Below are 13,501 nucleotides of genomic sequence, written 5' to 3'. Positions count from 1 at the left end.
ATGAGCTATAATTGCAGTTTTTATAGACTAAATACACCCACACCAGCCTCCCACTTAAACTGTACTGGTCCCATCATATCTGTCTCACAGGCCATTTATAGCCCAGAGTTTTAACGCACATCTCCGGGTCAGCGACTGCGTCTACTCACTCCCATGCAGACTTTGCTTTGTCCCGGAGGGATCGCGGCTGCTGGGAGTGTGGGAGGAAAGCAGAGTTTCACGACGAAGGGTGGTGGGTGGATGGGCGGTGGGACGTGGTTATGAAGCTGATTACTGCGTGACGTTGGCGAATTGCAGCAATCTCCAAACTGTACGTGAAGGAGAGACCGACCAGGATACAGCAGATCTGGGGAGGGAAGTGGAGGAAGGGGGTGGGGGGATCCGACAGAGGTAGAGAGAGAGAGGGAGAGAGGGAAGAGGGAGAGAGAGAAAAATTAAAAACAGGAGGTTGGATGGATGTGAGGGGACAGACAGCAGGACACCGGCTCTAGAAACATCAAGGGTCCCATCAAGAGGTCTGGTGTCTGCACCAAATCAGCCTCAGGGATGTAGTCGAAGCGGTTCGGAGCTCTGCCCATCCGAGCTCATCATCATGAAGAAACACTCTGCAAGGGTTGCCCCGCTGTCCGCCTGCAACAGTCCGGTGCTCACCCTCACCAAAGTGGAAGGTAGGGAGTTCCGTTGAGACCGCCTGTACCCCCGCAAACTGGGGGCTGCCGGTGTGCCTCTGACAGAGACCGGAGCTCAGCTCAAATATTTCTGTTCACGAATCGTTTTTTGTTTTTGTTTTTTAAGACAAGGATCAACTTTAGAAAATCTCACTGTGAGCAACACGAAGCGACGGGAATCAGTCAAGCGCTCAACTTCAAATCAATGATGCAATATTTGTGGGTTTTGACATCAAGGCTCAAGATCCATTTTCTTTACATGAGTGATGTCAGATGCTTCACTTGGATGTTAGGCTGTTTTATTTCTCTCGTTATACGACAACGATGACAAATTTGTTCCGTTGCGTTTAAATGATTGCGTTATTGACGCACTGATTTTTGGGAATGAGCGCGACTCGCGAAGGCTGTGCCAAAAATTTACTGGTCCTTGGGGAGGGTCTTAAGTTGTTATTGCAGCAGGGATTCCCCTCGCACTCTCCCCCGTGTACCCATCATCACAGGCTGCAGGAGTCTCTGCTTAAAATGCCAGCGGATAATGCCAGGGCAGCCGGGACATGAACCCAGCAGCAAGCGTGTTATCGGTGGTCCCATTAAACGCTCCGTGGTAGTGTCCTTCAGTCTTCCTCATAGCTTGATGTTGGGTCTCACTGGGTCTCCCCTGTCTCGTCTGAAAATCCCTCTGATCTGCAGGAGCGCTGGCATTTCCTGCTGACATCATTAAGAGACAACACCTCTCGGAGTTCTTGTGTGTGTCTTGTGTGTGTGTGTGTGTGCTGCAGCATTCTCAACACCTTCTTGAAAGAGTATAGTGTGATAGTCCCTTTGATGCCTGTACAGTATCCCTCCTATGATGTTCTCCTCTGCCTGATTCTTGTGCAAAGAGCTGATGTTATGCTCCTCCCCCATCTATTACTCGAGACTACTGAACATCTGTGTTTTTGCAGAAAAGATGTTCACCTTTCAGCTGGATCAAATAGAGAAATAACTGCAATTATTTTGGTGAGTTTCATAGAGCCTCATTATGACAAACTCACAACATGAAACTAGAACCTCAGAGCTTTTATAGACAAACTCATTGTGTGACCATGACGGGTTTGGTGGCGGCTGTACTTTTGTGCAGTGCAGTATTGAAGCTCAAGGTGACTGATCATCAGTGAAGCCACTAAAAAAAGCTATTAGGTTACATAAAACACAGAAATTTAAGAGAACAGTCACATAAATACTTGTTAAACTGTTTACCTCTCTGCTTCCGTCATGCAGGGCTCGAGTTGTTGCTGACTCAGACTTAACTCTGTCTCTGCTCCTGTTGTTTGGGAGTTTGCTATAGTCTGGAGCATTAATGTGAAACCATCTGAAAATGCTTCATTATTCATAATCGATCACTCAACCAGCAGATGGAAGGTGAGTGGCCAATTTTTATGCAGGTTTTTAAATGGACATGGATGAAATCGACGCCCGAGGTGTTTAGTTTGCATTGCATACACTCAGACAAGGCGCCCCGGGTAACTTCAGAATAATCCGTGCTGCTGGATTACCAAAGATTTTAAGCTCATTAGTGTAAATTTCAGGGTCGACGGGTTTTATTTTCAGAATAGCTGGGATGGCGGGGTGTTATTTGACAAGCTTGTGTATACAGGCTTGACAAAAACTCTGCTGTGACACGAGGCAGCGGGGAGAGAAAACGTGCATATAGGCGTCTTGTGTTGGGGATGAAACGGTATTGTAAATTTTTGAGGGGAGTCAAAGCAGTAAAGTTTGTGATGTGAGCGCTCGGCTGCTCGTTTTTAGCAGCTGCTTTGAAGGAGTGGTGGTGGTGGAGGAGTGGGGGGATCACAGGGGGCCACAGCATATCAACATGCAGCTTTTCAGAGTCTCTCATGCTTATGTAACACCAGCACTGAAAACTCTGTTCTCCTCACTAACAACCTGCAGCAAACTGTCAAAGACTTTTTATCCCCCAGTCTTGAATTGTCAGTGGTCTGTCTTTTCTCTTCTTTTTTGTGTCCAGTGAACAGGCACACTTCCACACAGCGTGAAGCAACAAGTACAGTATCTGATTTGAACATGAAATTCTATTTTTTCTTACATTTATTGCTTGAATTGATACATTTACTGGATAGTAACCAATCTGTTCTTCATCACAAAGCATTTCCATAGTCATCCTATGATCTCCTCTTTGTTGGTTGACTCATGGTTCTGGTTATACAGTTCAATGTTGTCTCTTACAGCTTTAATTCATTCCTTTGGAGTATTTACCGCTTCCTCTGTGTTTTCTTCTCATAGACAATAATTATTATTGATTTCTCTTTTAAACGTATTTCTATCCATGGCGTCTTTAGGGAATGTCGGTCCCTTTATCTTCATAAGCAGGGGTAAGAAGTTCATAAACGTCCCTTTAATCTCAGCAATTTAATTATATCCTCTGAAACTGTGCAGGCACGTTTTCAGAGTGATTCAGCACACATACGCCCCCCCGGGAAGCTGGTCACCAGCTGCCGTTATGGGCACACTAAATCTTTCCCAAAAGGCTTCATGCACTTTGACCATGAGTTTCTGTATGTGTGCCACTCAGACGATAGCAAATTAAAAGCCTTTGTATAGAGAAGTAGACCCTTTAGATTAACTTGATTAAAGCAGTTGGACGCTTGAGTGCTGGGCAATGTTAGGAGTTCTTATTTTGACCTTCCTGCTCTGCTTTTTTGCGCCTGTGCATCTATCTGATCCAAGTATATTCATACGGGCCAACTTTAAAACATAAATGATTTGGACGATTCAAGACAGAGAACATAAAAATCTGAATTGCAATCATTGCTTTACAGAAAGCGAACACCGCATGTTTGCTTCAAGGACAGAATCTTGAATCTTGTACTCATTTGCATGTGTCTTATTTGTATGTAAATGTGCAGCAGCACCCTCAGTATGGAGATCAGGCTACATGTGCCAGACAGAGGTCAACATATTGCATGTACATATTGTGCATGTATTAGATACATCAGTAAAAAGCTTACTGGGAGTATTAGTGGGATTCGTCTTAGAGTTTCTTCCTCAGCCTTATTAAATTCTTCACATTCATTCTTTGAGCGTAATTGGAGTTGAAATTGTTGGTTGTCAGAGGAGCAAAAGTAAATCTTGATCTTCGTGCTAAATGTATTTTAAAAGCCAGTGAAACGGGTCTTTGGGCCTTGATAAGTGTGCATTGAATACACAGTGACAGGGCTTTTGTTTTATTAAGAGGCCGAGCTTTTGCTTAGGTTTATCAAGTACAGCATGCGTGTGTGCAGAGAGGGCTGTGAGTGAAGCCGAACGTTATTGGAGGTTTGTTGCACGACTTCTTTTCTGTATGTTATATTTGTAATTTATATAGTAAAAGCAGTGCGTTTAAGCAAAGCCCGCTATAAATATGTGTAAAGACGAAGCTCCTCAGCGGTAATCCTAAATCGAGTGAGCTGATCCAAAAGCTTTTCGGTGAGAAGGAAGACTGCCTGTCTTCTCCAAATACACAATGCACCCAGCAGACTAGACGCTACAGCTGTGGTTGGGTTAACACGCTGTTTATGACAAATAATTTAACAACAAAAATGTAAAAAATTATATTTATTTGAGCCATTTAGACAGAAATGTGAATACTCGAGTGTGCAAACGTGCGTTTCATCTGTGAAAGTGAGTAAGCAGTTAGTTTGTTGAACATACTTTTTGATGCCATTAAAAACTCAATTGCCAAACTGCGAGTGTCTCACAGCAGTGACACAATAAAAGGGTTAAGATGTGTTAAAAAAAAAAGGTGCAGTCGTGACTCAGGTTTGTGAAATTTGATAGAGTCCCTGTGTCATCAGTGGCCTTGGGGTGCAATAAAGGGAGTAAAACCACAGTTTGGGCAGACACTCCTGCCGTGGTTGCCTTTCCATTACCTTAACAGGAATGCTGTGGCCAATCTCTTAAATATTGATTTGTCGCAGAAAGTGCTGGGACTCTTGCCAGTCTGTTAAACTGCGGGTACATCACAGTGCATTCACTGGTATAAGGCACTGCAAGCGAGGGAGGGCTGCTTCAGAACAGGGTTATCCTTTAGCGTACCCGATGCCAAATATGATTGCTATTACTCTGCTGCAAAACACAGTGCGTAGACCTGCACAATCACTCTCTGCTTGCATGCACGCAGTGTAACCAATAAGGCATGAAGGGGGCTGCAGCATTGACCTGTATCATGAGCATCTGTTGAACCAGCTGGGCAGGTCAAGGCAGACACAAACAACAAGTTTGTTCCTCGGTGAGGAAGTCGCCGCGCTGTCCTTTGAGGTTGAAGGAGAAACCGAGAACGAAGGAGAGCAGGATCAGTAACAGCTGACCCACCCTTGTCTGCCCTTCTGGGCCTTTAGTCCCCTCAGCCCATGTGGTCCTACCTATCAGCTGGTTGACGCAGCAGGGTGTGTTTTCCGCCTGTCTCTCTTTTGTGTTATTGAGTGGGACAGGCTTGTCAGATGAGCCTGCTCTGGTGTGTTGAAAGGACGCTGACTGACAGCTTGGCCTGACCAAGTTGTCACAGTCAAGTATCACAGACTCACACTGTCTGTCAGACTCTGAGGCCACAAAGACAGTAACTGCTGTCTGTGTGCTGCTTGTCTTTCTAGCTGTCTCTGCGATTAAATTACCATCCTTTTTTATAAAAGTACAGTTAATGGTTTATTTTTTTTTAAAATATATGTATATATATATAAATCGCCTTTTTTTCCCAAGCAAAAAGAAAACAGTATTTCTAAAACACTCTGCCTCAGACTTATGTCAGACCTGACAAACCAAATAAGTCAACATGGATCTGAAGGATTTATTTTTATTGAGGTATTTATTGAGTGATTGATGCTGTGTGACAGCCATAAACCAGTTTAAAGAAGAAGAACTGTGATTTTGAATTTGTTTGCTTGTTTTTTATTATTATTTTTCAGAGCATTACACAAAAAATGTGAAAGGTTCAGTTCAACTTACTTAAAGACACCTCAGTCATACCTTACTATGCGGGTAACTTTATTTAAAAATGAGAGATTTTCTTCCCTCAGCCTTGTACAATGACACTAAAAAGTAAAAGTGTCAAAATTAAGACGATCTGACTCCTTAAGGTTTTTACACAAAGACTTCATGCTGTAATGTTGGCTTGAGTAAGTTGAACTACTTAATTTGTATTCATCACCAAGCAAAACCAAAGACAGTAAATAAAAGGAGAAGAGTTTCTCTGAAGTGTGTGTGTGTGTATGATTGATCTGTTTACCCTCTTGAATCGCTGAGGCAGAGCACTCTTGCTCCCACGGAGGTGTTGCCAAACAGACAAAACTCTCCTACCACTACGTCTCCCCTTGTTGAGGTCCCGGGTAAACACTCCCTACTGTTGCACCCTGCCGCCCTGGCAAACCAGGCTTGGGCGGTGGCCCGTTCAGGGAGCAAAGACAGGGACGTATCGAGACTTTCTCAGCCTGTCACGGCCGGGTTCTGTGAAGTGTGAGAGCGAGCAGTCAGGCAGGGCTCTGCTGGCACGTTTGGGATTTGCAGCTATCAGCAGGAGAGATCTGCACTGCAGAGACTGCAGAGGGAGGGAGGATAGCAGAAGTGGGAAGGCTGGCTGGGAAGCAGGGAAACACAGACTTATGAGGGAGAGGAGCTGGAAAACTGGCTCGATAGTGACAAGATTAATCTCAACATCCACTGGAGTCCTTTGCCTCTACTGGGAGTGGGATGTATGTTCAGTATCCGGCATACGAGGTGCTTAGTGGACTAAAGTACTTCAGGCAGATATATGAGCTTGCAGCACAAAGATTGATTTACTGTGCCATATTTTAACAAATATACACTTGTAGATAAATAGATAGATGCTAATAGGCTACTAGTTTACCTGTGCTTATTAAATCCTATGATTCTAGCGTGCTTTCATTCTACCGAGCAGTAGGGATGACTGTATCTGAGGAAGCAACAAGAAGAAGCCATACACAGCTGTCAGAGCAGATCACAAGCTGCCCCTAGAAACACTTTCTTCTTGTCTCCTGCAATTTTGCAGATGTCCGTTAGCATCCAATGAAGTATATTTGGACATAGAATGGGTTGAATAAATGTAGACATTTTCATCCAGGGTTTAATTTTTCTATCACAGTAATCTAAAACTAAAACTAATTTGCGATCCAGTGCACGCAAAGGCTGAGATTAATTATTAAAATGTCAGAAATGCACTGTTCCTGTGCTCCAGACAGCTAAGTGTGACAGACTCACCTTGACGGTTGACATTAGATTATGAATTAAAAAGGTGAATCATTTAACACTTTAAGAAGACTCGGTCTGAGTATTTCATCTATGGTCATAATAGCTTCAAATGTCATTAGTGGAGAGGCCCTTCGATTTTGCCGGGCCACTCCATTGACTCAGATCCAGCACACTGATGAGTTCACTCGATATGTTCGTTACTGGCATTCAGGGTTCATAGAGCATCATTAGTCACCATCAGTCTAAGTGTAAAAGAAGTGCGCTCCGTTTTAAGTCATTAGTCTGGGAAGATATACTTGCAGCTCTGCATTTAATTACAGGGGCTTTAATTAGTATTTTATTGCATGACACATTTTTATTTAGTAAGAGACAGACTATTGTATTTAAGTATTGTGGTAACTGCCACAGCCTGGAGTACAGGCTGTATAATATCACTAATGTTGTCACTTCACTAAGTGTGCCAGAGCTGATAATGCTTAGCTAGGCCCCAGAGTCTGCCTGGGGGCTGATTGGCTTGGTCCATTATCACATTTGGGAGATTAAACTGTGGTCCAGAGATGTGGTCAGAGCCACAGGATGCGGGATGGAGGCCCAGGAAGGACACAAAATGGGCAGCACCAATAAAGAGATGACCTTCAGAAAAAGACAAAGAGGCCTCAGAGCTCAGAATAGAGAAACTTAATTCTCACCCCTGTGCACAAGACTTTGATAAACATCCATGTGTGCCTGTTTCTTTTTTTGGCCACTGCTGATTCATCACTTCATTGCGGTGACAATGACAACGATCTCGAATCATCTTTAGTTTTTTTTGTGCCTCCGTGCTGTCAGATCCGTCAGTTGCTTTCGCAGCAGCAGCAGGGAACATTGTTCAGGTTCCTCTAACAGCGCCGCATCTTAACTCCATCTCTTTTTGACGTTTGCGATAGATAAACAGAACGTGAATCTCTCGTGCAGCCAGTATAGGTAGCCCGGCGAAGCCGGGGCATTAGCATAAGAGTCATCAGGGGAGTTAATCTACGGTATGATGAGACCACCTGGAAAGGTCAGAGTCAGCTCTTCCAGTAGCAGTGAATTGCCTCATTGGGTGTGATGGATGACCCCTTACACAGCTCTTTTGTAAAATATGCAGGTTATATTAGACAAGGTGGTTTTATTTGTTTTGGGTTTTTTTTATTCTTTTATTATTACACAGATCACATTCACAGAACTGCAGACAGTGCCGCGTATACAGCAACAACTGATACGGCACAGCGACAATATTTTGAGAGCTGAGTGTCCTGTTGATGCCGTCAGACAATCATTTCCACAGCGTAATCAAATCAAGTTAAATTTATTCTTCCCTCACCGAGGCCCTTTGAAGTGCATTCAGTATTCCAGTCAACAGCATACAGTGCAGTGATGAATTGGCAAAAGGCTCCCCGCAGCACATCATTACCACTGGAAACACCATTAGGGAGATCGCTCATTTTCAACATTTTGGAAGGTAGGAAGCGACCGAAGATGCATGATGCCTATTATGCAGCTGTTATGAAGTAGAGCTGATATGAGGTTGTGCTGTTTATTGTGTTGCACTCTCACTAAACGGATTGCAGAGTTGCGGTCATGTAGTTTTGCTCTAGGTGGTGCGGGTTTAGCTACGTGGTCAAAAAGACAGCCTAAAATGATTTGTGAAAATCTGTAAAAACTTTATGTTACACACAATTTTTTACTGATTGACTTTGAACATCACAACGATATTATAGGCCTTGGGGGACGTCAGTACATAAGTTGGCTAAGCGTTTGACTTTGACTGTGGTTTTTGACTTTCAAGGTCAAAGTAGACCTTTAAAAAAATTCAAGAAATCATATTGAGTAATATGTCATATGAAAGGGCATGGAGAGGGCTGTACGATACACTTTTTAGTTTTTCAGTTTGACGCCATATAATGTCACAATCACGCCATAACAGGCTGATGTCAGCATGACTAAAAATATCATCGGGGGGAATTGTGCTATCTGAGTGCTCTTATTATTGTTAGTTTTAGAAAGACATTAATTATCAGTACAAATCGAGTGAAAGCTTATCTGTCTAAATTAACCCCCTTAATGCCCAGCGTGTCATATTTGATACATGAGTTTTTGTTCTGTTTTTAAGCAATAAATTTAAAAAAAAGTCAAAAGTAGCAAATATGATACAATTAAAACTCATATATGTAAATTAATATTAATACATTTTTATTTTATTTTTTTAAAGGTTCAATAACTCCTCCCATCTTCAACAAATTTGAATTTTATGGCAATTATTTAATTGTTTTAGCTTTAACGGGTTAAGAGCTGCCATAAATGTTGCATTTAACTGTCATATTTTTGTAAAACACTGTGTGTCATTTCCATGATCATGCAGCAGTGTCTGAACTTTGTAGAGGACACAAAGTTGGTAAGTTCAGTGATTTGAGAGAACAAAATGATCTTGGTAAGCAAATTGGTTCTGAAGCACAGAGTGGGTGAGAGTGGGGCCGAAAACTGTACGCCAACACTTCGCTTCAGTTCTCACATTAGTGAAGAAGTATGGAGGCTATCAGGTTTTGACAAGAGAAATAGAAAAGTTAAGTGTTGCGGTGTGTGTCTTTGCACGCTAGGGCAAACACAGCTCATGCGGTGGAGAAGAGGTCATCTTGGATTGGATATCACGTCTGCCCTCATATGCCCTCTGTTTCACTGCAGCCTGTCACACTTGATCGCCACATTTCTAACTCGGATTGATTACCTTCAAGTTCAGTTTAAGTTTGAAAGCAGCTATTTTTATCCGGAAAATGATGACAAGACTGGTATGATCTGGAGTCAGTTTTGCTGCAAAAGATAATATACTGTATCCACATGATGCTTAGGGAGAAAAAAATGCCACAACCTGGCAACCTCTGAAGGCTGTGACAAAAAGCACTTTATGTGACATTTTATCAAAATAATTTGATCAAATCAGGTGTAAAAGTAGGCATCAGTGAAGCAGGACGTGCATGGGAGTGGAAATAGTGTGAAAGTGCTACAAGGTGCTGGAAAACAGCATGAAAGAACTGAAAAGAAAGTAAGTACATGCAGAAACTCAGACGCCAGGCAGGAGAGAAAGAATCAAGTGGCATGCCAGCAACAGTTTCATAGTCTGGAAACACCAGGCCCAGATGTTTCTATTTGGCATTGATGATTTCCTGCCCACCAGGCGCCTAAAGCACATGCAGAGGAAGAGGAAGTTGAGAAAAATTCAGCAATAAGCAAGGACAAATATCGTTAGCTTCATAGCATAATTGCCTAAGTCATTTGACTAAGTCAATGACTTAGGCACTTATGCTATGAAGCTAACGATATGTTAAAATGTGTCAAATAATGAATGAGCGTACAGGTCTGCAGTATCGGTGTGTTTGGACATCAGTCTGTCATGTATGTGTCCGTCTTTAGGGGAAGATCGCTCCAGAGAGAATGTGGTGGGCACCACAGACGCTCAGTCGGCCGGTGCTGCAGGAGCAGAGTCCGGCTCCAGCAGACGGCGGCTTCACTGCTGCATCCGAGTGACAGCTGTACAAGTGCGGAAGGCTCTATGGGGAGTCGCCATGGTGATGTGCGTGTGTTCCTCCTGGGCAGGCTCCACCCAGCTGGCCAAGCTGACCTTTAAGCAGTTTGATGCTCCCTTCACCCTCACCTGGTTCGCCACCACGTGGAACTGCCTCTTCTTCCCCCTCTACTACATCGGCCACCTGTGCAAGAGTCCGGAGAGGCAGACAGCCAGGCAGAGGTTAAGGTTAGAAGACACTCTCTCCTTTAGAGCAAGCTCCATTAGAGGTCCAAGCACTAAAGCTGCTGTCACATTATGATCATTCTTTTTATATATATATAAATCGGCTTTTGTGCTCTGACATGTTGTGATCATCCTTTAATCTCAGAATTTTCCACATATCCTCCTTCTTTACATCCATGAATCTTCTCCATGATCTTCTTTCATGGCACCTCCATATTCAGCATCCCCTTTTTGTTTAATTTATGGGCTGGTACATGGCAGCGACACCAGCCTGGGTGCTGTAACTCTGTTATAGCTTTAGCCAAGACTAGTTGTCCTGTGACCAGTCTTACAGATGGTGGATTTTAGATGAATTAACACTTGTTTGACAGCTTTTGATGCACTTAAAGTAGGCGATAGCAGTAGGTTGTTATCAATTCTAGTCACTGTTTCTCTTTTTTCTGTCTCGCCTTTCCTGGTGCACATGGACTGTGAATAAAGTCTGTACGGGTCTGTGCCCCTACCCACCGACACGCACAGTGACAGCGGAGGAAACAGTACAGGCTCTCACACAAATTCTGACTTCAGTCAAAGGGCATTGTTTCTTTTCTAAGGTCAAAGACTTCAGCAGTTACAGTTTTATAAGACAGAACATAAATCAATTTTTGCAACAGCAGACCAGATTACAGCACAGTCATTAAAAATCAAATCAAAGTAAAGTTTCCTGTCTATATAGATAAAACCTACAACCTTTAAAAATAATATCTCAAGTCAGACCTGAGGGGTCATCAGATCATTAACAAACAATTAATCTATCTGTATCAGCATTTGTAATGGCCCATAAGTTAAAAGCTGAAGACTAGATGGGAGAAACACACTTTAACCACGTTATGAGTGATGACATTGTATAATTCTTCTACCTGTATGCAACCCACAACTTCAGTGTTGGCTACACAGCCAAATGTTTGGAAACAGAAACCAGCTGATCCGAGCAAAGTTGGGCTTCGAAATTTAAATGTCAGTGAAATTTGTGCCTAGCATCAAAAAGTATCCTCCGATATGAAGGAATATCTGATGTTTAGATTGCCCAATTGTGGTATCAGTATCTGTATTAAAAATCCCATATGAGTTTTATTCTCCCTTTTTATTTTCTATCCAGTTTTTCTAGTTACAACAAGTATACAACTAATCGGGATTTACCAAAATATCCATTCAAAAGGTCAGTTTGATTCCCCAACGAAATTAACCACCACGTAACATCTGGCAGTGTACTAGTGAGATGATAGAGATGTACTAATTGATTTTTTTCAAACACTGTGTGACAGTTTCTGTCCTCTTTGTATTTCATGGAACAAACGCCACATGTTCAGCCTGATTCACCAGCTGCTTACAGTTTATCATTTAGGTCCATTTTCAATCTCGCTGAATAAGCTAATTCTGTTTTTGCTTGTCAGGTAAACACAGTCATCCTCTCTTCAGATTTTATTTGCAAAACGCCGCCACATATTTACCTGTTTGGAAGAGCAGGCCGTGCCGTCTCACATACCCTGCTGACGAGACTGTAATCCTAATTGTGTTACAGTGGCTTTCACAGTTGAAGCAGTCCATTAATCATGGTCTTTAGACAAAAGTCTTATCTCTGCTACCTGCAATGCTACGTTAGTGCAAAGAGACAAAAGAGAGCGGTAGTTTAGAAGCTGTGGTGTGCTGGTGAGCTCGGGGGATTGGCTCTGTATTTCAGATGCTCCTCTGTGATGTAATCCTTCCTTTTTTTCTAAAGGCCTACATGAGGATGTGGGTCTCCCACTCCTCAGTTGGAGCTCATGTGAACTGACTACAAATTACAATACCGTCTTCTGTGAACCTGACAGTGCAGAGAAATAGAAACCAAAGGATAGCTTCGTGACAGCAGGCAGCCGAACGAGAGACAAGGACTTAACTTTAGCAGTATATCTGTGAGGAGAGGATTTTAGTGCACTCATCAGCCCTGTTGTTGTATAGACTTGATATTTACGGGCAGATCGTATCAGCAGTGGAAGGATTTATCTCTTAACTCACAAAGTGTCATTTTGCACGTTCATCTTTTAAATTCAAGCTTGTAGTTTGAGACCCTCTGGCTGCTCTTGGGTAATGTTAAGTCAGTTTAGATGTAAGTATAAAAAGAAGGATGGATTAATTCAATTCAATTCAATTTTATTTATATAGCGCCAAATCACAACAAAAGTCGCCCAAACGATTAACTCAGTTTGTGCCAAATTCTAAAGAAACCAAATAAAAGTTCTGTGCAGGTGCTAGAAAGTGATACTAAATGATTCTGGAAGTGCAGCGCTTAACTGTTTAATCCACGCGCCTCTAGGTGTATTAATATCTGCTGCTGCAACACTTTATTTGGCAGCTTTGCAGAGGTTTGACGTATCTTAAAAATCACTGCGGATTACAGTGCACAAGTACACAAGTGCAGGAATAATGCGTGAAAAACAGTCACTGGTTTGGCTTTAAGGTGGTGTAACCAGTGTCTGTAATGAAACGCCGATAAATTGGTTGTCGCAGAATTAGTGTCGTGTCCACAGAGGAGGTTTGAGCAGTGTGTTCTTAGTGCAGACTCAGCTCTCTGGAGCTGATTCATAGCAGCGCTGCTCTACAGTATCCAGCAGGACACCCTGGCAAATATGCTACCTGCCACTCCTCACTTATTGCTGCTTCATCACTTTTCACTGAGCCAGATGCGCTCAGGGTAAACGCTACAACTCTGTAGTAATGGTAACAATAGCAGTCCGGTGTGGGCGGAGTCACTCAAGTTGAGGGTGAAACAGAAAATTCTCACAGCAGAGCAACGCAAGGTCTTACT

The 13,501-nt window shown here is 42.8% G+C and overlaps 1 protein-coding gene across 2 annotated transcripts in view; it reads left to right on the top strand.

The window, feature by feature from the left end:
* The window catches only part of slc35f3b (solute carrier family 35 member F3b), a 51,970-nt gene that overhangs the window by 28,195 nt on the left and 10,274 nt on the right, over positions 1–13,501 (top strand). The window contains exons 1-2 of one of the 2 annotated variants that reach the window (XM_085477963.1): positions 387–668; positions 10,338–10,677. In XM_085477963.1, coding sequence (XP_085334089.1) covers positions 593–668; positions 10,338–10,677 — 416 coding nt within the window. In that variant the 5' untranslated portion in view covers positions 387–592. Of the gene's footprint in view, positions 1–386; positions 669–10,337; positions 10,678–13,501 lie in introns of those variants that run through there. The other variant, XM_085477962.1, reaches the window with a different exon arrangement.

Source organism: Copadichromis virginalis, linkage group LG13 (assembly GCF_057382275.1).
Source record: "Copadichromis virginalis isolate Kocher_CV1m ecotype Utaka linkage group LG13, C_Virginalis_male_GT1.1, whole genome shotgun sequence".
Lineage (NCBI taxonomy): Eukaryota > Metazoa > Chordata > Actinopteri > Cichliformes > Cichlidae > Copadichromis > Copadichromis virginalis.
This window is presented reverse-complemented; position numbering and strand designations above follow the sequence as displayed.